Here is a 26,475-nt window from a genome sequence, read left to right as displayed (position 1 = left end):
CCAAATCCCTACCTCCAAAATCTCACTGTTTAACCCAGAACCCTCGTGCGCTTCCTGTTGGTAAGGGTAAGGGTCCTGCAACCACTTCAGCCAACAGCTAAACTGGCAACTCAGAGGCTGTGGATAATGTGTCTGGTATCGGTTTGTTTTAGGACCCTGCTCCAGAGATGGCCTACTATGAAAAATGCATTGAGATTGTGATAAAGCAGCTAGACAAATTTAAGCCTAAGAAGGACAACCCCGAGCAATTCCTGGAGACCGTATTCACCTCCTTACAGCAGGTACGGTCAGGGTAGCGGGCACACAGGGTCCTGGGAGAGCACACCAGTGACATGTGTCACCTACATCTCAGTTCCCAGCAGGCAGCATGAGATCCGTTTCTTCCTGTGGGGAGAAGTGGGAGGCAAGGCTCTCTTAAAGGCTGGTGGTCCTTCCATAAAAACTCTTTGCCATGAGAAGGCTCCCAGCACCCAAAATGCACATCAGAACTGGCTCTACCCCAAGCTACAAAACTTCCATGATGCATTATAGCAGGCAGCCCCTCATAGGAAGAGCTGTGACTGGACAGCTCAGTGAGAGAGGCAGAGACCTACCTAAGGCCACAGTTCAAGGTAGGTTGTGTCTAGCTGAAGAGGCCTCTAGTAGAAAGTCTGGGCCCTACTAAGTGCTTCCACCCTTAGGCCCCACCTCAGTCTGTGAGCATTGCTATGACAGGCCTGAGGCTGGGAAAGCTGCACAGAATGTAGCTTCCAAGGTTCTGGAAGCTGGGACATCCAAGACAGCAGCAGCGTATCCCACTGCAGGTGAGAGAGTGTGTCTTCATTCCACTTGAGCCTGTCACAATGGCAGCTCCACTTTCAAGTGAGTTCTGGATGGTGAAATCTCCAAAGCACATTCCCTCCCCGCATCAGACAAGGCACTCTGCTGTGCCTTCCCAGCTCACCTACCCATCCTCCTGTCCTCTCCAATGGCCATACGGCCTTCTGATTCTTTTGAGCCCTCGAGTTGTTCCTCCACTGTCCCTGCCATCCCCCCCACACCCACTTGGAATACCCAACATGCTCCTTGGACTGCTAGGTCATTTGGGGCTCTATAGAAGAAGGGCCCGTTCTTTCAAGCAAGGCAGAGAGAAGTTAGTGCCATTAGTCTTTGATGAGCATTGCAGAAAACTGAGTCTTAGCAGTTCATAATTAGTTTGAGGCACTTTCTCTGTTAAAACCACTAGATTAACGTAAATGGGTCCTGGCTGTCACTTGGCAACTCACAAAGTTGTGACCATCTGTGTTCCTTTCCATAAGAGGCCTAGCACCATGATGCCATCCAGTGAGCTGGCGGCAGCGGATGGAGCTGATCTCTACCTTGGGCACGGAAGCAGCTCCTGCTTCAGATGCTGATCCTTTCAGGTTCTGCCAAAGTCCTTCTGAAGCCAACATGGTTTGGGGCCCTGGGTACTGACCCAGTTTGAACAACACTTTTCATCTACAGCTGTCAGAAACCTGCTGTAATATACTGTCAGGTCAAAGCCAGAGATGCCTCCTGCCAGAAAGTTACACAACCCCTAGACCGTTAGGCAGAGGCTGACGGAAGGCTTCAGGACAGGGCATACTTTAGGCAGACTGTATACCTCAAGTACATGGCAGCCCTAGGTGCTTCTTCATGTGGTCCTGACCTTATTAGGATGTACTGCCTAAGTAAATGACCCAGAGCGTGGATCCAGCTGCAGTAGCCTGGGTTCACCTGAGCCAGCTTAGCTGGCAGCACAGAGCATGGCAGCCAGGCAGGAGCAAAGAGTTGGACTTTGAGAAGCAGTGGATCCCTGGAAGCAGGATAGGGCTTCCTGGGCAGAGGGGCCTACCAAGATGAGACCCAAGAGCCCAAGGTCCTGACCTGTTACTGAGAGTGAGTAGACAGGATTGCCAGCAGGGTCTGTGTGCCTTAACCTTCAGACCTGGCTGCTCAGTCTGTGTGGCTAGCCCATGGGGAGGTAGGTTATGAGCAGAAAAGAATGTCATGTCAGAGCCCAGACTGTAGACAAATGGGTATTAGCATAACAAGATGCCACAGGACTGGACTAGTTCAAGAACATAGGCAGCCATATGAGAAAGGGAGAAGTTGAAAGGGGTAGCCAACTGTGGGGAAACAGCTACTAATTTTGAAGTTATTCGAGAAGAGTCAGTGGACTGTGGGTGCAGAGGAGCTGAGAGGAAGGGCAGATGTATTCGATGGCCACAGAGTCACAGCCCATAGTTTCATGTGCCATTTTGCAGTCCTCTTACAAATCTTAGCATAGGCTGTTTTAATGGCTGCATCACACTGGTCTGTGGGATGGAGCAAGGATGCTTGACCCTGCTGCTAGACCCTGGTTCCTGTTTCTAATGCTGCTCAGACCTCTTCCCCTGATGTGTGCACATGGACACTGTCTGTGCTGTGGAAGGTTTCCTTCAGCCCCAGAGCTACACCAGCTCTGTTAAAGGGTCGTGACAGGAAGCTCTTGAAACCTATTTTTCATATCGCCTGGTGGAAAGGCTCAGCGTCCAGTGTCCCACCCAGTTTCTCAGAGTTGTACTGGCACTAGCAGATACTCTCATTTTCCTTTTCCTCCAAAACTTAATTACTTTTCAGATCTTAATTTGAAAACCCTAATTACTTTTTAAAATAATTAACATGTATCACGAACAGGTCATCTTATCATTTGGGTCTTAATTGTCCCCCAAAGGCTCCTGTGGTGAAGGTCTTGCTCCCGATGCCGTCCGGCGCTTAGAGGTGGGGTGTTAGAGCAATGATTGCACCCTGATGGTTCTGACTCTCGGAACAGGGTCTTCCTTTGTAGTCCTGCCTGGCCTGGAGCTCAGTCTGCCTCCACCGGAAGTGCTGGGATTAAAGGTGTGTACCAACCACTATCCCCTACTAAGGGAACAGAGTTCCTACTGTGACCTACTAGCCACTGCCATCCTGCGTTTTATTCAGGACAAGCTCTCGAGGATGTCCCTTAATCATGCAGCATTCTTTTGGATAATGTTTCACTTCTTCATTTGAAAGCCTTTGTATGAACTCGGTTTTTTTTTTTTTTTTAAGTTGTGGCGAAATGCACATGTCATAACTTTTGACCATTTTAACTATTTTCAGGTGGCACAAAGCACATTCACAGGACTGTACCCATCCATCTCTGTAACCTCTAATGTTCCTGACCTGAAACTCTATCCCTGTGAAACACCAGCTGCCTGGCTCCCTGTCCCCTCCCCTGCCACCTGCTTGCCATTCTTTCTGTCTCTGTGGATTCCCCCATCCTCATATAGGAGAATATCTGCACAACATTTGTTGTCTGTGTTTGTATTCTCTCATTGTTTTCCATGTTTATTTTGTCTTTAGATCTACTCTGCCTTCATCCACCCTGGAGGTCCTGCCTTCCTAATGTGGCCATTGTCCACTACTCGAGAGAGCTGAGCTATCTGGCCTCTATTCAGCCATATGGGAGTGTCTGTCCTTTGTCCTTGATCCCCTGGTCCTAGAGAACTCTCTCTCTCTCTCTCTCTCTCTCTCTCTCTCTCTCACTCACTCTCTCTCTCTCTCTCTCTCTCTCTCTCTCTCTCTCTCTCTCTCTCTCTCTCTCTCGGCTTTCCTTTGCAGACTCTGAGTCCCCAGAAGCTTGGGTTTGTTCTGGAGGTTCTGTCTGGCTGCCTTGAATACCAGAAGTTACTAACCATCGTGGTGGATGCCTTCTATGCACGGGATGGCCGGCTCTGCCTGTGGTCTGACTACAGCCTCTTTGAGGGTACGTGTATTCACTGTCCACGTGTCCATGAGGCCCAGGCCTGCTGCCCACTCCAGACAGGGACTCCAGAGGAAGCTAGCCACAGACCCTTGACAGGCTGACTTGAAAGAGGCCAACAAGCAGACAAGCTTCAGGACACAGAAGGCGGCTCCTTGTGCTTCCTTCCTTCTTAGGTCTTTCTCTCACCTGATTCCCAGGGGCCCATAAGTGTATGTCCCAGGTTAGGTTTATTTTCTCACTTCACAGATGGGGAAACTGGGGCCTGGGGGAGCAGACATGGACCCCCCAGCCACTTACCTGAAAGAAAATGAAGGAAGCTTGAGCCAAAATAGTCTGTTCATGTCCTAATCCTGTCACCTGTGAAGGAACAGGCCTATGCTAATCTGGATCATCCAGGGAACAGTTAAATATGAGAGCCACCTCTGACCACTGTCCTCATTTACAGAACACGGTGTCTGTAGACAGTGGCTAGTGCTAGCCATAGGGAAGAGAGGGTTCTAGCCCTAGGATCTACTGTTGGCCTTGCTGCTGGCCCAGAGAGGTGGAAAGGTAAGGGCTATAGCATCCTGGTTGGCTGAGATGGGTGGCTGGTGCCAGATGCAAAGCTCGGCTGACCCTAACTGCCTGGCTCAGACGTAGACTGAGCAACCTCATCAGAGGAGTCTCCATATCCAAAGGCTCAAAGTGACTCAGCTCACAAAATCGACAAAACTGGAAATGATATCACTCTAGCCCAGAGAGATCCTGGGATTTCTGAGAATTGACCAAATGCAGTGTAATGTGTGCGGAATCTAACAGCCCCGAGTGACCAGTGTCTACGACCACTGCGCATGAAGCAGTAGTTGCCATGTGGGCCTGTCCTTACGTACCCTGACAGAATGAGGTGCCTGCAAGACTCAGCAGCTGCAGAATTCTCCCAAGGTCACACGCGGAGCCCCTGGGCAGCTGGGCGCTCCTCACACCACCACCTCTCTCCTCAGTGATCTGCTACCTGGCCACGTTCCAGCTGAATGAGCTCGGCTTCCAGCTCTTCTGCAGCATCATCAAGTCCCAGCCTGTGGATAAGATTTGCAAGGTGAGCCCCACCGTCCCTACCTACTGAGGTTGAGGCTGCCAGCCAGGAGAGACAAGAATCAGAGCCAGACGTGTGTCTGATCAGCCCCGCCTTTCATCCTCCAGCCAGAGAAACTGGTGGGTGCGCCTTTTCTCTGCTTAATACCAGCTGACACCCCCTGTATAGGACAATGTTCTCTGTCTCCGGGGAAGTCTGTCTGGTTGGTTTGTGAATGACAGGCTTTCCTACCTGCACATAAACATAAGTACCCTGTGACAGATCAACAATCAGAATTATTTTAAGCAAAGACTTCATTTTTATGACCAAGAAGTACAATCAATGGCATCTTTGGAGAGATGCTTTGGGACTGCCCTGGCCAGTGCCACACTCAGCATGACCTGTACTTGGCTCAGTCTCTTGCTGCCTTGTGCTGGAATCTAAAATGACTACTGAGCAAACTTCCACCTTGCCTCCTGGTCCCGCAGTGCTGACTCACCAAATGCTTGGAGGTATAGACCACATACTGTTTGTTCTCTGGATGTGCAATGACCATTTGCAGTAATTTCTTACCCCAATAAGCCTATATAAAAAACACGACCCAGTTATTATAATTATAAGCTATATGCCTAGATGTGGCAGATCTATCACTATACTAGTTTATTCCCCAGATATGAGACCCTTGCTACTTGCAATTCCTCCCAGACATATGGTTCTGCTCCATATTGGCTTCCACCTCCTCTTCCTCCCTCCTCTCTCCTTCTGTCCCCCCTTCAAGACGTCCAATCTCACCTCTCCCTTCCACTGCCCAATCACAGGCCCTAGCCTTGTTTGACCTGTTAGAATGGGAAGAAGGGTCACATTAAATCACCTGAGCACATGATTTACCCCTCCTTGTGGGCAGCCCCTCATGAGGAAGCAGAATTAACATCAGAATACAAACATCACCAGGGCAACCCACAATAGTGACCCCAGGCCAGTACCTGGTCACTGACTACTCTATGGAGCTCTAGAGACTCATGACAATACCCCACAAAACCTTCATGTGAGCCAGGCCTTGTGACCTGTAATCCCAGCTGCTTGGAAAGCCAAGAGAAGAGGGCTAGCCTGAGTCACTGTGTCAAAGTTAAAAATGAAAAAAAAGAGAAAGACTGAAGCTAAGTCTCGGCTGTATAATAATTCCTTCGCCTGTGTGAGATCCAAAGAGAAAGAAAACTCCAGAGACCAAAGCTGTGGAGGTTGAATGGGGACCAGTACAAGGCCTTCTCCTTGTCTCCCTCCATACTCCATGTCCCATTGGGTGAGTCTGGCCCCATTAGGGTCCTCTACCTGTTTCAGAGATCTAGAAAGAAGCCAGGTGAAGATGGAGATTCAGCTGTTGACAACAGTGTGGTGTGTGGAGAGGAATTAGGGGATAGAAAAAAAAAAGGTAGGATGTGCCCAGATTGGATTGGGCAAGCATGAAGGAGGTGAGGACCCCAGAGGCAGCTGTAGAGGCCAGTCTCACTGAGAGATTAGAAAAGGGTGATAGGATGTTGGCCATGGGCAAGGACCAAAAAGGTGGGAGAGTGGGCAGGCTGCCATGTGGGGAACTGTAGAAAGCTCTAGAAGGAGGCCTTGGTAGCCTCTGAGAAGAATAGTCTTATAGGCCACAAGGAAACCAGAGGCTGGCAAGAATGAAGCTGGTGAGGACACTGCTTACACTGGGAGGCAGTCGTGACCAGAGGCACGGGATGGTCATAACCTTGCTCAGCCCTGTCTTCTCAGTGGTAATGCACTTCCAAAGTCATCCCCCAAATAGATTTGCTACTTCCAAGCACTAGCTGCATGTTTAATGTCACCACAAAGCTGTCCTGGGCTCTGACATGTGGTCCTTGGTCCTGAAAACAGTATAATGGCATAAGTGTAACCCTGCTTTTGGCTGTCCCTTCCGATTGCTTCTGAAAGGTCTATATCAAAGAGTCTTCAGGAATCCTCTAAGCTAGACAAGACCCTCTTAGGCTTGAGTGTGTTTACAGCTTCTTGGGTCCCTCTAAGAGCAGCTACAGGGGGATTCAAACCTGGTTGTCCCTCAGTTAGGAGCTGAAGACCTGACACTGTCCCAGACAGCAAGGCTACCACATAGGACCAACCCTGCACCTCCTGACCAGCTGACAGCTGTGCCCTGTGTAAAGGCACCTTCCAGCTCCCTAGAGCAGCTGACCCCATTAAGAAACTGGAGAGCACTGGCCCTGTGCCAAAGCTTCAGATTTGGGAACCAGAAGCTGAGAAGCCACCAGCAGAAGCTTGTAGCGCTAGTAATGTCCTAGGACTAGCTCTGAGCCCTCTGAGGGCACCATAGGCCTCACACTGTACAACCCCTGTCTAGGGATGCAGCCTCACTCCTGGTGCTGAGAACCATCAGACACTCACTGTGAAGGATTGAGTGAAAACCCACCTTCCTAGGTTTGAGGGCTTTCCCCACCCTTCCCCAGCAATGCTATAATGTCAGGGTTACAGGGCACAGGAAATAGCACTCCCAAAATTATAGATCCCCTCCCCCTGCCCCGTAATGGGGCAGGGCAGGTGGCAGGCAACCCTCCATGTGTCCCTGCAGCATCTTGCCTAGGAGTGAGCAAGGGGCCTTCCGGGCCTAGAAGCTGGATGAACGTCCATCTACAGCGGGCATGACAACAGTATCAAGTCTGGGCGCAGCAGTGGGTGGTAGCAGAGCCACCATTGAGCTGCTAAGGGTTTCCCACCTCAGTTCCTCAGATTCTTCTTTAACCCCTTGAACCTGTGCTCATGGATCAAAGACGAGTGGAGCCTCATCTACGAAACGGCCCACGTGATGGAGAACTGGATCGACCCCCTGATGAGGTGGGTCAGCTGCGGGGTCAGCTGTGGCATTTGGGTCTCTGAAAATCGTCTTGTGTCCACTCCAGGTGCCTCCGAGTGTGGAGGAGGGGGAGAGTCTCCTCATTCCTTTCCTGCTCACAGAAGCCCCGTGAGAGACTAGATCATGCTCCAGGTTAGGGTGAGAGGTCAGATGTAATGAATCTGCCTAGCACAGCCTGTGGCAGGGGCAGCAAGATGAATCTCCCAGATTCCTGCCTTCTGAGAGGGCAAGGGGAGGAAGGAGCATCATCTTGTCTTCCTGGGGACAGGCAGATAGATAGATAGGCTGGTCCTGTCCCAACTGATATCTGCTGTTAGCAGTTAGGACAAACTCAAAAATGGGGGGGGGGGGCAGCTGTGTGCTAGTTCCACAATTACCACAGGCTCCCAGCCCTCTCTGGGATCAGCCCCATCCCAAACCTACAGCTGCTTCCCCATACCTACCCTAAAGTAGGAGGCCCAGTCCAGCCATGGCCTCATGAGAGCTGCTTGCTGGTAGCCCTCAGTCTCTCTGGGTAGTTCTGGTTCTGGAGATGAGGCAGAAGGTATTTCAAGTCATGCATCTGCCCTTGGTGAGCTCCACAGGAGGAAACACTGATGATGATGGGCTGAATCCACTCAGGGAATGGGAACTGAAAGGAGGTTTGTGGACTTCTGGACCACCTACCAATACCCTTCTGAAACTCCTGTTCCACAGGACCCTAGGACAGTTGGCTGTCCCTTAGCAGGATGTGACCCCTCACTCCACCCGGCACACACAGCCCCCCTTCCCCCCCCCCCGCCATCAACAGTGCAACTCCAGAACATTCCTTTCCCATCCCCAGATGCTTTCCTCAGCTTTCAGCTACATCCATCAGTACTATATACCCTGTCCAGATTAGCCCCACACCCCAGTTCCTGCTCACTCTCAGAGATCCCCCCCCCACAGTGGGGAATGTTTCGGCCTCCCAGCTCCTCTGTCTCATGGGTCTCGGTTTCCACATCTGTGTAAAGGGAGATTTAATGCATGTACTGAGGTGCAGTTGGACAGTACCCACAAATTAGTCAGTGAAAAGGTCACCCACCCATTATCACCTCACCCTGAATGACAGCCAAGCACTTGGGGTCCTTCAGATCCCAGGGGCCAGCATCTTGGTGGCCTGCTTAGGATGTGCCTCTAGGACCTTCTCCACTTTTCCCTTCTAGATGGCAGCCAGAGGTCCAGGAGCTGATCAAACAACTGGAGGGAGGGGCAACCAATCAAATTCCTCTCTTGAAGACCAAGGCCAAATTCACAGTGCCCAAGGAATTCAACCTGACCGTCCCAAAGCCCCGTGCCATTACTATGCCTGAGCCTGTCCCCACTATGGCTAAGCCAAGACCTGTGAGTTGCGTTTGTTCCTTCACCATCAGGATGTTCAGACTGGGAGAACAGGTTGTGGAGGACATTGGGTGGCTGGGCTTCTCCAGGGTCAAGGTTGTACCTGACTAAACAGGAGCATTTAGTATCCCACAATCCACCCACATCTCCTACACTCAGAGAGGGAAGATGGCTGACCCAGAGCCCACCATATTCTGGACCCAAACAGGGATACACTGTCTGGCTATGGGTTCAGACCTGTCTGGACGGTGCTTAGAGTTCACCATTAGCCATGGCGCCCACCTTCCCCATAAGATGGTACAGACTTTTCAGGTTTGATGAGGCATGTCAGCATGAACCCCAGAAGTGCAGAGCTCCAACTCTGGGAAGCTCACAACTACCTTCTCTGCTGAAAGCCTCTCTATCTCCTGTTGGTTTTTAACTTAGCAGTCAGGATGTTCTGAACTGCAAGTAATGAAAAGCACAGCTCCAACTGGCTTAGACATATAGAGCACCTGTATTAAAGTAGAGATAGGCTTCAGGTATAGATTGATCAGGGGTCCAGCTCTATTTCTCTGTGACTACCTGTACCTTAGTCTCCTCTGTAAGTGAATTTCATCTTTAGACTAACTTAGTCTCATTTAACTTTAAAGGAATTACTCCAGGCCTTGTGCCTAAACTGTCCCTTGTCTAGGACAGAAAAGAATATATGGGGACAGGAACTATTCAGAAAAGTCTGACTGGTCCAGCTCAGGCCTCATGCCTGCTTGAACTGTTCACCATTTTTCTGGGTGCCAAGTCCTGAGTAGGCTATGGATTCTCACAAGCATTAATGTGGACCTCCTAGGTCAGTGTGGTCCTCAAAGAATGAAGGACTAGAAGGGTAGCACTGGAGGGCCCACCTCTCACCCTGGCTCTCCCATTTTTGAGGACTCACTGAACATCTCTCATTCCAAAATTTTTTTCACGAGGCCTCAGTTCTGCTGGATCCCACTCAGCTTTTTTCTTCTTGGCCCATCTTTTCTCCATAGCGCCAGCTACTGTTTACAGTTTGTGGGCCTACTCATTGTCTGGCTCTGCATCCATTTTATTGGTACCATATTCCCTACACAGGTGGCGAAGTTGAGGCTTAGAGAGGATGTTCAATAAATACTTGCAGGATAGATAGATGGATGAGTAGAGAGATGAATAAACAGCTATATGAATGGTAGATAGATGATAAGTAATCAGATGGATGGGTAGATAGGTCACAGGGCTTTGTTGCTAAGCAACTCCACAGTTACCCCATCTGCAGGGTCTCTGATGTTTCTACTGCCAATTCCTCAAGAACCAGTCCTGCCAGCTGCCTCTCTCTGTGTTTGTTCTACTTGGCTAAGGGACAGTTCTGCTTGCCCCCTCACTATGACATATCTTCCCTGAACTCACTTTTGTATTTGCAAAGCCTATATGCAACACCTTCCATTCTCTGACTCATGGCCAGGACTCCATTTCCCCTCCTGAATATGAGCCAAGAATATGTGCTAGCCCCAGGCCTTCCATGCCCCAAGTTGGAAGGCAGCCAGGAGAAGTCACAGTGAAGTAAGGAAGGGAAGGAGGCAAGAAATGACACACCAGTCTTGAGGAGCAGAGATAGTACACACAATCAAGTGGGCTGGAACCCACACAGCTCCTCCTGGCTGCCAGGAAGAAGCCAAGAAAGCAAGTCCTTAGTAGAATATTTTGAAGCAGGTAGACAGTGGACAAGACCAGAGATAGCTATGGGTGTCAAGAACACAGCCACAGAGAAAGAGGCCTTAGTGTGGGCAATGGAAAGACGGCACCAGGGTCTCAGTGAGGATCATCAAGCCTGGGGACAGGACAGTGGAGGAAGATGAAGGCATTGTGTTTGTGGGAGCTGAGTTGGCTGTATCTTTAAAACATGCAAAGAAAGAAGGCAAGGATTAGGGGGACAGGTTCAGGAATCTCGGGCTCAAGGGTGACCAGGATGGCTCCTCGCCTGCTCCCAATGGACACAACTACTATAGGGACGTTGAGAATCTCCTATGAGAGACAGACCAAAGTCTTAAGGTCCCTTCCCAGGGAGCTTACCAAGGAGGCCCACTTCAATGCTTGTCAGGACTTGGCATCCGTGTATGACAGACACTCTTCAACCTTCTGCTTACCCCTTCCATTCTAAGAGCTAGCCGCCTCCCCCTCCAACACCTTGACCACCCTAGTTATCCATACTAGAGGCGTGCCCTCAGTGCACTGCCTTATAGCTCTCTCTGTCTGCCCCATCTCATACTTAACTCCAGACCCCATGCCTGCTGCTGGTCTGACCCTCTAACCACAGACTCCCTCTGCCACTCCACCAGGTCCCTCAGAGTACCTATCAGGAGCCCAAGGAGCAGAAGCTTCTGCAGATGATCAAGACATATAACCGCCGGAGAGCTGAGGTGGCCATATGGGACCCCCGTCTCCCTACAGACCCCCATCAGCCTGTTAAGAGTAGGGGAAAGGGAGAAGGTTGGGGACCTTTAGACAGCACATACACTCTCCCATCAAACCCACACACACAGTGGTCTCAGGACCCTGGGTTGCTGCTGGTCAGGGAAGAACAGCATGGTGTCATGGCAGGAGCTGCTGCTGAAAGCGAACATGGAAGAGCTACAGTGTGCCATGCCCCGGTCACACAGCGACTCACAAGCACAGGTAATGTCCAGCCCCTTCATGGTAGTATTTTTCTCATACCGTAAAATCCTTCCTTCCGGGATTGAGGATGTAGTTCTGTTGTTAGAGTATCTGCCTGGCATTCATGAAGCCTTGGGTTTGATCTCCAGCACAACATAAACCTGCTGTGGCGACAGATGCTTACAATCCTAGCACAGAGGTGGAAACAGAAGGACCAGTGGCTCAGGTCATCCTTGCCTTGCAGCCTCATGCTCCATAGCAACTCTTGTGGAGGTTAGAGAACAGCTTGCATAATGGATTCTCTTCTACCCTATGGGTCATAGGGATTGAACTCAGCCTTAGGCTCAGCAGCAAGTGCCGTTTCCCACTGATGCATCTCCTCAAACCCATACAGAAAGACAAGAAAGACTGGGCTTGGTAGTATATGGCTTTAACTCCAGGAGGCAGGAATGATCCACATCTTTTTGAGTTTGAGGCCAACCTGGTCGACATAGTGAGTTTCTGTCTTAAAAATAAAATAGGGATGGAGAGATGGCTCAGTGGTTAAGAGCACTGACTGCTCTTCCAGAGGTCCTGAGTTCAAATCCCAGCGACCACATGGTGGCTCACAACCATCTGTAATGGAGTCTGATGCCTTCTTCTGGTTTGTCTGAAGACAGTGTACTCACAAACATAAAATAAATAAGTGAATCTTTAAAATAAATAAAATAAAGGTGACTAGGGACCAATACAAAGAAGAGTTGTCCACTGGAGAAACTCACTTAGGAGCAGGGCCATCTAGAGCAGCTAATCCACATGAGATCTATCATCTGGGTAGTGCCTGGGCTATGTATCCCAGTCAGCAGCATGCTTGGGGTTGTGATGGCTACCCTTCAAGACTATTCTTCTACACTGGAACTTAAGGTCTCACCAACTTTTGTCAAGGGACAACAGAGGGCATGGGGCAGACATTCAGTCCAAGAAAAAGGAATGTGGCCAGCAAAAACTCAGCCCTGGGGGATAACCAAGGAAAAGGGTGCTGAATCCCGAGGAGGCTAGCCATCCTATCTAGGGACTGCTGTACCTAGGTCTAGCTCATCCTTTCCTTTCCATGATCCTGCCCAGGAAGTCCAACACCCTAGCAAGGCTTAGAGTGCAATGGGAGATAGGATGATATTCTGAAAACAGGGTAGGCACATGTGCATGGGGAGCTAGTGTGGGGACAGAGGGGAGGAGTAGGTGACCTCTCCAGGGGTTCTGGGGAGGCCCCGATACCAGAGCACCTCTGCCTGATTGCAGGGCATGGAGAAGCAGCTGTGGCATCAGTCTGTACCGCGCATACACAGGACTCCAAATCTGACCTTCTACAAGGTGAGAGGCTCTCCTGGTGCATCAGGCCTCATCTTGGGCCTTCCCACCTGCTTTACCCACGGATGTCTCTGAGAGTGGGAGGCAGAGAACCGAGGACCGCACGGAAGCTTCACCTTTGGAACAGGGGGGAATGCCCAGGTGGGGGACAAGTTGGAAGGACTTGACAGCAGAGAGCAGGACGCTTGCTCTGAGACACCTACCATCCATCCCTCCCCTCTGCCACAGCCTAACAACTTCCCCGTCAAGCTGAACACAGCCAGCATCCTTCGAGAAGGGGCCTTATACCAGCGGCAGGTGGAGAAGGAGCTGCAGAGGTGAGGGGCAGATGGAGTTATCTAATTCTTTCCCTTCCACCCTCAAGAAAAAAAAAAACCTTTAGTAAGAGCCTGTCACTAGACCGCTTGGCAGAGAGGAGGGAGCAGTTCTGATGATGCTGAACAGTATGTAAGCAAGGCCAAGGCATGGCAATTTTGTTTGTTCGTTCATTTGTTTGCTTTGGTTTTTTTTTTTTTTTTTTTTTTTTTTTTTTTTTTTTTTTTTTTTTTTTTTTTTTTGAGAGAGGGTCTCTCTGTATAACCTAGGATGTCCTGATGTAGAGCCTTGAACCCAGAGATACACCTGTCTCTGCCTCTCGAGTCCTGGGGCTGGGACTAAAGGTGTGCATGACCACCACCTGGCTGGTGATCCATATGTTATTCTTAGCTCTCTAAAGGCTGAGGCAGGAGGATGGAGGGTTCTAGGCTAGCTTGTACAGCAAGAGGGCGTCTCAAAATAAACAGGCAAAACCACCTTAGTTTTCCCCCAAGCTCTCAGTAACACAAGTCAGCAGCTCAGCAGCCTCTGGAGACAGCGCCAAACCTCTTGGGGTTGGGCTGCAACCCTAAGACCTCTCCCTGAAGGTAATAATTGCAGTCCCCTGCGGGCTCCCTTCTCACCTCTGGGTTATGAATCAGGGTTCCAAGTTCCCTCCTGGGGTTTGATTAGCTTTCTAGAATAGCTCACAGAGCTCAGGATCACGTTAATGTACACCTAATAGTTTGATGTAAAAGATACTATTACTGATACTGATATATGTTACTGATGCATAGAGCCTATAGGAAAGAATTTAAGGAGGGGCCTTCGTACTCTTCCAAGTGTTACCACCCTCCAAGATCCTTTATCCTGCTGAGCTGTCCAAGAGCACACACGAATCTTGGCATTTGCGTTTCGTAGAGACCTCAGAGGTAGATGTGGTTGATTGCAGCGTTGGCCAAGGGGAATCGGCTTAGCCGTTATTCCCTCTGCACTCAGATCCTGGTTTGTCTGGGTGTTTCTGGTAGCCTGCCCCATCCGAAGCTACCTGGGGTGGCCAGCTAGCAGACAAGCAGCCCTATCTGACAGCTTCACCGTTCACTCTCCATCTTTGAACATGAAGATTTTGCCTATAACACTTGTCCTATTAGAACTGCTCTCTGATTCTGTCATGAAAGTCTTCCAGGACTTTTCAGGCTTCTGCTACGCCAGTTCAAGAAGTAGGAGTGGCTTAGCTCACACAGCCTCTCCTTCTAGAGCGAGGTGGAACTCAAGTAGGTCAGTGCCATTTCTTGCTCTGAGCCTCCTATGACAGTAAAATATTATTGGGTTTTCCTTGTTCCGTAACACATCAGTTCATTCCGTCACCTACCTGGGCCTTTCCATGGAACCTTGGAATCAGGCACTGTGCTGGTGTAGACCACAGCCGGCTGTTCTAGACTAAGTGGATTTGCCTTGGCCCACCCTAGTTTATATAGAACAAGGAACTCCACATTTTTCAGAGTAAAGTGAACACACAGCCTGATCCTATTGGTTAACTCAAGTTTTGACTCCACAACACCCATCTCAAACCAGGATATGCAATTTCTCTTCACCCGCCAGCAAGCATGCTACCACAATGAACAGCAGCTGGGCATCTTTTCATTCGTTTCTGCTGGGTCACCTTCTACCTAGAGGTGATGTTCAATGCCTTAGGCCAAGGGCTCTGTCCTCCAGACTGCACACCTCAAGATGCCAATTGTAACCCTCAAATAGATTAGTTGCTGTTGTATTACTTTGTTCTCACTCCTTGGACCCCACCCATGAGCATCCTTTCATGTCCACAAGTTGGGCTGTGGTTGAGAGCTCAGGCCGCTGACTGGAAAGATGAGTATATGAACAAGCAAGTGTGGACAGGGTTGGTAAGTGGACTGACAGACAGACAGAGCAAGAACCAAAGAAGTAGATGAAGGGAGGGAGATGACTGGTAGGTGGTTGGGTACACAGGAGAGACTGGCAGATGGAAGGTAGGTGGTGGATGGGGTGAGTGGTATGGCTGAATGTCCTTTGAGGTAGTCCATTCCCGAGAGAAGGACCAGCGGCCTCTTAGTGGCCCTGGTCATAGGAGAAAACCTAGCTGCCCCTCTTTCTCTCTTTCCCCAGAGTTGATAAACTTGTGGACGGGGCTGGGGACTTTTCTGAGTTCCTTGAGTGGCAGAAGAAAATGCAGGCAAAGGATCTGGAGGAGCAGCTGGCTGCAGGCGAGTGCAGGCGGCTTCGGGGAAAGCTGAGCCACGAGGAGGCCATCTTGGCCCGGCAGAACCTTATGCAGGAAAACAGGCAGAAAGTTGACCGGCAGAAGGAAGAGGTGATGTACACTGTGTAGGAGTGGCCAGGAGTGGCCACACTGTGACTTCTGAGAGTCATGAGCTATGGCCAGCAGAGAAACTATGTTATGTCTGGCTATAGCCTGGCAGCAACAGTGACCCCAGGTCACTGTATATATATATATATATATATATATGTAAAGCCAAGTCCTAGGTTCAATCCTGTTACTGAAAAAAGACATGTCATTTAATTGGACATGGTGCTTGATAGCTAGACTCAGTTCAGCACTTGTGAGGGTCAGACTGAAAGTTCAAGTGCAGACTGGAGAGTAAAACACACACATACACACACATACTGTTTTCGTGCTTAACAGTTATAGAACTTTTCAAAACAATTTTTTTGCTAAGTGAGTTGTTGTAATACTTGGCATATTTCAAGGACTTGATCAATTTCACTAAGTCATCAAATTTAGAAGAATATAAAATTTTAAAAAATTTCTGCCCTTAGGTTTAATGACACACACCTTTAATCCCAGTACTCAGGAGACAGAGACAGGTCTGTGAGTTCAAGGCCATCCTGGTCTACGTATGCAGGCCAGCCAGGAGCACATATTGAGACCCTGTTTGTATTGGTCAGGGTTCTCTAAAGGAACAGAACAGATAGATTGTTTACCTGTCTGTCTGTCTGTCTATCTATCTATCTATCTATAAGGGAATTTATTATAATGATTTCAGGCTGTGGCCCAGCTAGACCATCCATGGCTGTCTACCAACAGAAAGTCCAAGAATCCATTAGCTATTCAGTTTATGAGGCTGTGTGTCTCAACTGGTCTTGGGTATCTGCTATATGCTGGAATCCCAAAGAAGTAGGCTCTAGCACAAGGGATATTTTCCATCCTGTGGCTTTTAGCTTCTTTATAGCATATTTGGAATGAGTTTCTTGTAGATTCATGTTTTGCATTTTTAACCTTGTTTTCCAGTCTATTAATTAGTATGTACAGACTAAAATAACACAATTATTTTGGTAGCTCTTGTCTACCATTATTTGGTTATATGCACAGCATGAGTTTAAAGGTTAGGGAGTTGGTTTTCTCCTACTGCCTGTGGGACTGAAGTCTGAAATCAGATCATCAGGTCTATATTCAACACTTCACCCTCTGAGTCCACTGGGTGAAGTGTTTCTTCTTTTTTTCTAACTTTCCTATGGTTTACTGAAGGTTTTTTTTAGAATCCAATTTTATTAATAATGTTTAAGCTATGTTAAATTTATTATTGTTTATTTGTACATATGTGTCCTGTGTATGGTGTGTGTGTATGTGTGTGTGTGTGGCTTATATATACTCGCTAATATGAGTTTGTGTACCTGTGAATGCAGGTGCCTGTGTGTACATGTATATGTAGAGGTCAGAGGTCAACATTGAGTATCCTTTCCTCTATCACTTTTTTTTTTTTAATTTTCACTTCTCTATAATTATCTCAGGCAAAGGGATGTGCCCCAGCAGGCATGTGAAGGTCAGGAGATGTGTGTGGAGTCGGTTCTCTCCATACCTTTATGTAGTCGCAGGGACAGAACTCAGGTGGCTAGACTTAAGGTGCAAGTGTTTTTACCCACTATCCCATTTTATGGGCCTTCCACCTTCACTTTTAAGGGCAAAGTTTCTACCTGAACCCAAGACTCATCAGTTCGGCTAGGCTGTTTTGTAACCACCGGCCTTTCTATGACTACCCAGTTCCCAAATAATGACATGGAGACTATATATTAAGTGCATAGGCCTTGAGCTAGGTTTATTTCCCACAAGCCTGTAACTCAGTTATCCCATTTATTCTGAGCTCTGCCACATGGTCCTGCCTGGCTAGGTAACCGTACTATTGAATTCTGTTCATTTGCTAATCTTTCTGTCAAGTTGGTCGGTGCCCTGAAATCTTTTCACCAACCAGTATTAGAGTCGTGTGAAGATGAATCCTTCCTTGACTGCCTAGGGTACCTTCTGCTTGGTTAATATTAAAGGCCTATGGCTTGTAGTAAAGTGGGACTTTTGGACACAAAGAGGAACTATGGGAAGGAGTCAGGTGTGAGAAGATTAGCTTCTGAGACCTAGAGGAAGTTGGTTGTATGAAACTGAGGAGAGGTAGCCAGCCGTGTGTGTGGTGGGGCGGGGTGGGGGGTCATTCCTGCTAAGGCCAGTGTTCTAGTTATATTTCCATACATATCTTCTTAACTGTGGACAAACAGCAGCTCAGAAGAAGCTAATGGTGGGAGAAGCAGTGTTGGGAAGTAAGCAGCTCCCAGGTTCTACCCTTCTGGGCTTTCCCATGGATGCAGTGGAGGGAGGTTGGGCCTTGGTGACTATCAAAGTCACCCCTTCCCTCAACAGTTCAACAGTCACCTCTACATTCACAGTGGCTAGCTCCATCTCCTATATCACCACATTTGACAAGTAACTCAAGAAAGGTCTGTCATCTAGGTTGAATCAAGAATGACTGCTGTGTCTGTCTTTCTGAGCACTGAGTCAGGAGTGTCTGCTGAGTCTGTGTCTTCCTGGCCTCTCCAAGCTTGGTAACAACCTAACAAGGTCTCTCCTGACACCCAAAGGTTTTGTGAATAAGTGGCCATGGGTAGAACCCAAGGATGAGGGTGCTATGTAAGGGTAACACCCAGCCAACCCTGAGGATTGTGAGCAAACCCTGAACCTTAACAACATAACTGTTTTCACTGTCAGGTCACAGAGGCTGTCATCCCAGACCCAGAACTGTGGACTTCACTGTCTGTGGGTGAATGCCCTGATAGCCAAACTGTGTATGCCCAGGAGTCTTGCTGTTGGTTCTGAGCATGCCCAGTACACATTCCTGTGGCTAACATGTTTGCCTAATGATAGTCACATTTGATGGATATTTGGAAATAAAATTGAATTTGATTTTTCTTGTGAACTCTGCACTGTAGGGAAGGTTTTTGTTTTGTTTTGTACAGTTGTAGCATATGGTAATCAACTACAGCCATTGTTTGGTGCAGCGTCCCCTTACTCCCACATGGCCACAGTACCCTTTGGCTTATCTCTGATCTGTTGGCACTGCTCCAGAGTCTTCAGAAGCCTCTTTTATATTGAGAGATAAAATGCTTGGGCCTATCTTGGTTTTCTATGCTTATTAGCTAGTTATGGCAGTTAATACCCAGTTATTAGCTAGGTATGGCAATGCATACCTGCAACTTCACCTCATAGGAGACTGAGGCAGGAAGGTTAGGACTTTGAGGTCAAGTTGGACTACACAGGGAGACATTGTCTTTAAAAATGACCTGACCTGATTATTCCCCAACAAGCCCCTATACTTCACCATGGGGGCTTATATTGAGTGCCTGCTCAGATTTCATCCACAGTGACCAATATTCGGAACTCTATCAAGTGTGGGAAAGGTGTATTTAAACTTGTGGGTATAACAATGATCTTTTTGTTTGTCTTTTGAGACAGGGTTTCTCTGTGTAGCTTTGGCTATCCTAGAACTCACTCTATAAACCAGGCTGGCCTCAAACTCAGAGATCTGCCTGCCTCTGACCCCCAAGTGCTGGGATTAAAGGCGTGAGCCACCACACCCAGCAACAGCAATCTTTGTGTGTGGCTGGCCTGATGGATAGAAAGATTTGTTCATACTGGTATTTGAATCTAGGTCCCTGCGCACTATAAGTTAGTGCAACAGTGTTATTTCTAATTTAGTTTTAACACTGACTTGATTCCTGGTTATACGTTCTTCTCTTAACTAAATGTATCCCCATTTTAAAATAATTTGATGAACTGTACAAATAACAAGCTATACTGAATAAAGCCCACTTTGTAACACCTCATAGCTGCACAGGTCTCAGCACCAAATCCACTACTGAAAAACAATTCACATGCCGGCTGCTGTGGGGACGTTTCTACCAAACTCTCCATTTTTCCACTTGGCTTCAGCCACACAAAGGCCATCGAGCATGTTCTGGAGTTTTGTTTGTTTGTTTGTTTGTCCAGTGTAGGGTATTAAGTCCATGGCCTTCTACATGTCACTGAGCTGCACCCCAGCTCAGCTCTGTGTTGGTTTTGAAGTTCTCCCATGGTGCTTGGTGTTTCCTTGAAGAACACCCCTTATTTGGATATTATCCTGTGTGGTGGAACACAAGAGCTGGACCAGGGATGCGTTTATTGCCTCTTGCCCTTCACCAATACGAGGCAGAACCCACGTCTGAGGTTTCTATCAGAGGAGACAGCCAGGTGTCTAACCCTAAGCCCAGCCAGCTCGCTGTTCGCCACTCACTCTCCAGTCTTTCTGTGGATCTGGCACACGGGTCTCACCAACTCCCTGTGCCCACCCAATGCCTACGCTGCATTAAAACCAGGAATCAGCACCTCATCTTCCTCCATCCAGTCCCTTTGCTTTGCCAACTCTCAGGACTGTGCTGATGGTCACCATCACTGATGGTGACCCCCATTCTGGAGCCCGTGACCAAGCTGGTCATCATGCCCAGTACAGCTGAGGAAGTGGCCTGGCAAAGGAAATGAAACCAGCAACAACAACAACAAAAACATTTTAAAGAAAAAACTAAGCTGAAGCTTAGGGAGGCCTAAAGGTTGCCACCCTTAGGCCACATGAAAAATCTTTATATCTGTTATTAGGGTCCCAGGTCAGGGCAGATCTGACTTAGAGAGCTGCAACAGACTATTTAGACATTAGACTTGTTTTGGAGTCCAGCATGATTGCAGGCAAAATGGAGTTGATCTCAGCTCTAAAACAATGACCAGAGAGGCTTTTTGGTTGCTGTGCCAATGGTCTACATGTCATAAAAGCTAGTGGTTGGTCCTGGAAAGGTAGCTCAGTGGTTAAGAACACTAGCTGCTCTTCCAGAGGACCCATGTTTAATTCCCAGTGCCACATGTTGAGACCACTATATATAATAGGAATATAATAATACAAATGACTATATATTCTATTAGCAACTTTTTGTGTGTGTGGTTTGGCTTTTTTATTGTCATTGCTAGTTTTTGTTTGTTTGTTTGTTTGAGACAGGGTTTCTCTGTGTATTTCTGGCTGTCCCAGAACTCCCTCTGTAAATTAGGCTGGCCTCAGACTCACAGAGATCCACCTGCCTCTGCCTCCCCAAGTGCTAGGACTAAAGGCATGGGCCACCACAGCCCTGCCAGACAGCCACTTTATTATACCTTATATTTCCATATAAGCATTTCTCCAACTTCATTGTGATATTTCAAAAGTTAGGGCAGAGGGTTTAAATCAGTGAGAGGGTATGAGGAAACCCTGAGTTTCAATCTCCAGGATGTAAAATGACTATCCAGCCAGGCAGTGGTGGGACACACGTGTAATTCAGCCCTCCTGTGCAGAACTAGGAAGACCAGGACCTCAAGGTCATCCCTTGGACAACCAAGGTTATAGAGGCTACAGGAGGCTGCGTCAAAACACAACCCCCTGCCACCACCACTTCCTTTGGTTCAGCAGATCAAACCCAGGCACTTGTACCTCTTAACCACATGTGCTTCTTACCAGATGCTCTCCACTAGGTTCTCCTCATTATGAGCGTCTCACTTTGTCAGGTTCTAGAGCTGCTGCAGTAAAACAGTGAAAACTCAACCCCAGGACAACCCTGGGAAGAAGGAAGGAGAACACGAGGTGGAACTTCCCCCAGTAGGCCCAACTTCAAAAGGGACTAAGTTCTTCAGGGGCTGAAGGCTCTGGGATGGACTCAGGGCAGGGCTGGCTGGGTGCCCCTTTAATTTCTGGTGTAGGCTGGGGAGACCCAGTCCAGTCCAGTTGTCACTGTTTTGGGTCCTCTGTCTGAGCAGACGGCTGAGCTGATGCTGCAGTGTGCTGAGAGGCGCCTCCAGGAGGAGAAGGCCATGAAAGAGCTGGTGGAGCAGGTCACAGAGGCGCAGAAGAATGTCAAGATAGTCCAGATGAAGCTTGTGAAAGGCCGGCAGCAGATAGGTACTGCAGGGAGTCAGGTGCCACGAAGCCTTCCCCATTCCCTGACATCCTGCTTAATTACAAACAAGCTACTTTAGTCGGTGAGTGGTGGTGCCCCTGGAGGGTAGGCTAGGACTGAGTAGGGGCCAAGGCCTGAAGAAGACACTCCTGGCAGGCATAGCCCCTGTCCAATGTCTGCTAGATCGTTCACTGCCCTCATCAGCACCCCACTTTGTTCCCAAGTTCAGGAGGTGATAGAGGAGAGCCGGGAGTTGCTACAGCGCAGCACAAAGGCCGCCAAAGAGGAGCAGAAGCGCCGCTGTGAGTTCATCGCTCAGCTGCGTGCGCTGGAGACACAGCCCACACGCAAGGGGAAGCTGGTGGACCTCACCCAGGTGAGACTGTGGCCCTTGGTGGTCTCAACATCAGGGTACCTCATTGTGCGGTACAGCACGTACAGAACTCCCATCAAGGCCAAAGGTTGGTCTTGCCCTACTCATAATCCCCTAGTCACTTGGGTACAAAGTGTGGTGGTTGGATTCAGCAGGACAGGCATAGGTTTCTTCTGTGACCTTTCCACTGAGCTCAATATGGTACCAAGCAAAGACCAAAGAAACAACTCAACCCTGATCTAAACTCGTGATCCAGTGAATTTATTTAGGCTGCATATAGGAGCACGGGGAAGGGTTAATTATGGAAGCACAGATGTCTCAAAAGTGAGCTTACCAAAATGTTTACCCCAGTGTGAGGGACAACTCAGAAAAGCTGCACCCCAGGCACTCCTTGTACAATCTGCAGGCAGTTTAGCCTGCTGTTGTTTGAAGGCTTTTTTCTGAGGAAATGCAACACTCATCACCTTACCACAGAAAGGGAACCCTAGACAAACCAAGGTAATGAAATCCAACCTGGTGAACCAATATATATGTATTGGGGTTCCTATCAGCAGTATGGCAAGGGGTTACTTACAGGCACCAGGAGGGCTCATATGCATTATGTCACTGAAAAGCCTACCCCAACACACAAGACAGCTCATGAAAGCTGCATCCCAAGAGCTCTCTGAACAATCTGCAGGCAACTTGACAGGTTGATAGGTCTGAGAATCTCCTCTGACAGCCCTATTGGTCAGAGTCTCCTCCCCAGCAGCTGTGCACTCCTTTTATAAATCAGGGGAGAGTCTTGAATCTCACAAGCCTCCCCCCCCCCACATACCACCTGGACTGGTTGCTTTCCTTTAGAGAAAATTGCTACACAGCACTTGCTCAAGAATTTCCTCTTTCCAGCAAGCATCTTTGCTCCATAATCATAGCCTCTGCCCCTCTCAGGTCTAATGAATCCTGTAATTTCCTAAGCTTCCTGAGCCTCATAAGTTTCCTTTGCTTCCTGAGTCCTAGGAGCCTCCCACTTACCTGCAGGATGGGGATGGGATGTTTTTATTGAGGAAAGAGCTACCCATCAGAGATGGATCTCTGAAGGGGAGAGAGCTAAACTGCATTCACAGAGGTAGACATTTGGGGAGCTACATGTTGAAAGGTGAGGTTCCTGGACTCTCCAGAATCTAGCTGGGATAAAAGTAAGGAGCACCCAAGTGTATAAATGGCCAGAGCCAGAAAAAAGCCAAGGGCCAAGAAGAGAGGTGGGAAGGCAGCAGCCTGCATGAGAAAGCAGAGAAGAGCTAGGTTCGCAGGAGCAAGAGGGCAGGTCTGGAAGGCTCTCGAAATTGACAGCTGGGTCTCATCTAGACCCAAAGGGCAAGGCGTATGCTGTTGAGAAGTCCAGCTCTACTGTAGGGATCTAGGATGAAGCTGCTAATGGGGTTTCACAGGCAGACTGGAGCAGAGGGAAAGTCTGGATATGAAGGGCAAGTGGCTTGTACAGTTGCCAGCTTGTGGTCTCTCCTGTTATCTGGAAGATTCCAGGATATGGTCTAGAAGGTGAGATGTCTGTTGTGGAACTTCGAGAACGGCTGGCCCTGCTCAAAGAGTCCCAGAAACGAGAGCAAGAGGAGAAGCGGGATCAAATCATCCAGGGCAAACGAGCCAAAAGCCAAATGCTACAGAACACAGTGGAGCAGATCTCATTGTGCCGTGCAGCCATGGGCAGGACCGCAGCTTTGAGGTGGGTACTGTGGTCCCAGGGAAAACACCTCCATGTGTAGGAGCAAGGGAGCAACAAGCCTGCTATCCACCTTCCTCTGTGGGTGCCCTTGCCACAGCCACAAGCCCCTGCAAGACGATCTTTTACAGTAACCCTAGCCATTTTCATTTTGTGAGAGAATCATCAGTTCTGTGGCAATGGCTTTCATGTTCGTGACACACAACTTAGGCAATGCATCAATGTCCCAAGCACAACCTTTGTGCTGCATGTGCTCCGCCGAGTTAGCTAGCTGTTTCTCAGTCTTCAAAGTCATTTAGAAATAGTTACCATAGAAATGGTTACTGGTAGCATATACTTTAGCAGTGTATTTTCTACACTAAATATAGAAACTTTTTCTTTTCATGTATTTCTTTTAATGTGCATTGGTGTTCTGCCTGCATATATGTGTATTGAGGATGTTGGACTGATCCCCTTGAGCAGGAGTTACTGACAGTGGGAGCCTCCATGTGGGTGCTGAGAATTGAACCCGGGTCCTCTGGAAGAACAGCTCTTGACCACTGAGTCATCTTTCAGGCCCCTGTAGTATTTTTTTTAATGTAGGTTGACCTACATAACATGACTAGCAGAAGGCAGAAGTAAGCAAAATTCTCAATATCATTCAAATACCTGCCTGAATTCATACTTCTCTAAGTGTCCTAAGACTGCTAGGACTTTTAAAAATTCTCTTTTGTTTTCTTTTTAAAACCAGTATCTATATCACATTTAATTGTATGTATATATGCTCAGACCTTTTATTTGTTTGAGAACATCTGTAGGCCAGTGTCCAATAGAAGCCAGGTTGGTCTCGTGGTCACAACTGTTCCTGGGGGAGGTGGTAACCCTATTACAACAGTACACAGGGTTCTAGAGGAAGTGCCTTCATGTGACAGGGGAGGAGTGGGCAGAAGAAAAATCCCAATTCATTGTCAGTGGAAGAGGTGCATCCTTCCAAGTACCTGCTGCCCTGGCTGGAGTTCAGAGGAAGTAATGCTGGGCACAACACTAGGTGACACACATCTCAGGAAATCTACCAGTTCCCAGATGCTGGCCTCACCCTGGCAGACCCCAGATGTACTAGTTGATGTTAGATTGCCTCTCAAGATTCCACCCCCATTCCATTCCTACAGCCAACCTCTACCACAGGAATTTAATGGGAGGATCTTTGAGGATAAATAGGGCCAGGACAGTTGGACACAAGTTGAAATGCAAGGAGAGCACGTGTTCAACTCCCTATTCCCCCATGCTGTGATGTATATTTTAATGAAAGCTTCTGGCAGTAAGACCTGCCATTGGAAAGGAAAAGTGGCCCATACTAAGGAGGGGGGCGGGGTGTATAGAGATGTACAGTATCAGCAGCTGTCACTCTGGGAGTTAGGGACATGAGAAAACCAGAGGGAGTGTGAAGCAAAAAGAATTTTCACACCAATTGTATACTTAATTAGAATGCAATTAAAAAAAAAAAAAAAAAAACGTTAAGGGCTGGAGAGATGGCTCAGTGGTTAAGAGCACTGACTGCTCTTCCAGAGGACCTGAGTTCAAATCCCGTCAACCATATGGTGGCTCACAACCATCTGATGTCCTCTTCTGGTGTACCTGAGGACAGCTACAGTGTACTCATATATAATAAATAAATCTTTAAAAAAGTAAAAAATTAAAAGGGTACTGGCTGGACCACAAAAACCTTCGTGGGTGTTACTCAGCCTACTTCTAAGCTAGTGCTGTTGTGGTCTAGGTGGGAGGAAAAGAAGGCCCAGGCGACAAGCCTGGGGACACCCTCCCAGGATGAGCGTGTGCTGGAGCTGAAGCGCAAAATGGAGGAGAGGGTAGCTGAACGCCGTAGGCAGACAGCACCGCGGCTCGTGTCATCGCTCCGGGCCCTACGCCCACGTCTGCGGGTGAGCTGAAAGGAAAGCAAACTTTCGGGTCTGAGAGGTTGGAGGCTGTTAGAGCGTGGGAAAGCTCATGCTTAAGCGCCGGGGTGCAAGACCCAGTGCCTCCTCGAGCGACTGATCTCCAGCCCACCCCACCACCCGCTTGCAGGCGCAGGAGGAGGTGCAGCACTGGCTGGAGCTGGATCAGAGTCGCGAGCGCAGGCTGCGGGCAAGGCAAGAGACAGACCGTACCTGCCACCCTACCCATCACCTGGAGGCCTCCTGAGCCAGCCGGCAGCCCCACGCCAACACTGCCTATGTGAGCCCCCGCCCCTGCTCCTCCAACAGTGGCTCTTTTCCTGCATCCCTAGAACAAAGCCTACCCTCTCCCCAGCTCCAGCCTGCCCCTGTATCGTTGCTCCTGAAAAAAGGTGTGGTGGTGTTTAGAAATGTTAAACAAGTATGTACTTTCCCTCTGGACTGCAACTGGCTACCACGTTTTTATAGGCTAAACCTGGCTCTTCCCTGTGTCCAGCAAGTCTTTTCACAGGACTGGAAGGAAGCCCCACTCTCCACCCAGAGCCAGTAGATATGCCTAGGACCCTACATAAGTGTGGGATTGCGAATGCGGTCAGATTCTTAAGCACATGCTCTGGACATGTCTCACATGGACCATCACAGCGATCTCAGCAACTATAGTCCACTGGTCTCCTGTTCTGCTAATGAGGCCACCTGTCCTCAAAGAGGTGACTCTGGCTTAAGCTAACTGCAGGTACCTTTCAGGGGCTTCTCTCTATTATCATCAAGAGCCCAAATCCAACAAAATTGGAGCCCTTGGGGACAATGGCTCAACAGGGCAGATCAGATGAATTCTA

The 26,475-nt window shown here is 48.7% G+C and overlaps 1 protein-coding gene across 1 annotated transcript; it reads left to right on the top strand.

Annotated features, from left to right (window-relative positions):
• Positions 1-167: 167 nt before the first annotated feature.
• On the top strand, positions 168-25,886 carry CFAP99 (cilia and flagella associated protein 99; the record flags this gene model as incomplete). Its single annotated transcript, XM_080939011.1, has 15 exons — positions 168-281; positions 3,628-3,772; positions 4,753-4,847; positions 7,570-7,682; positions 8,886-9,063; positions 11,394-11,474; positions 11,656-11,730; positions 12,988-13,059; positions 13,285-13,373; positions 15,493-15,697; positions 21,476-21,617; positions 21,840-21,991; positions 23,506-23,711; positions 25,462-25,624; positions 25,770-25,886. 15 exons carry the CDS (start codon positions 168-170, stop codon positions 25,884-25,886), a joined length of 1,947 nt encoding a protein of 648 aa, XP_080795137.1.
• Between the last annotated feature and the right edge of the window lie 589 nt (positions 25,887-26,475).

The sequence above is a fragment of the Micromys minutus genome, assembly GCF_963924665.1.
Source record: "Micromys minutus genome assembly, chromosome: 1".
Lineage (NCBI taxonomy): Eukaryota > Metazoa > Chordata > Mammalia > Rodentia > Muridae > Micromys > Micromys minutus.
This window is presented reverse-complemented; position numbering and strand designations above follow the sequence as displayed.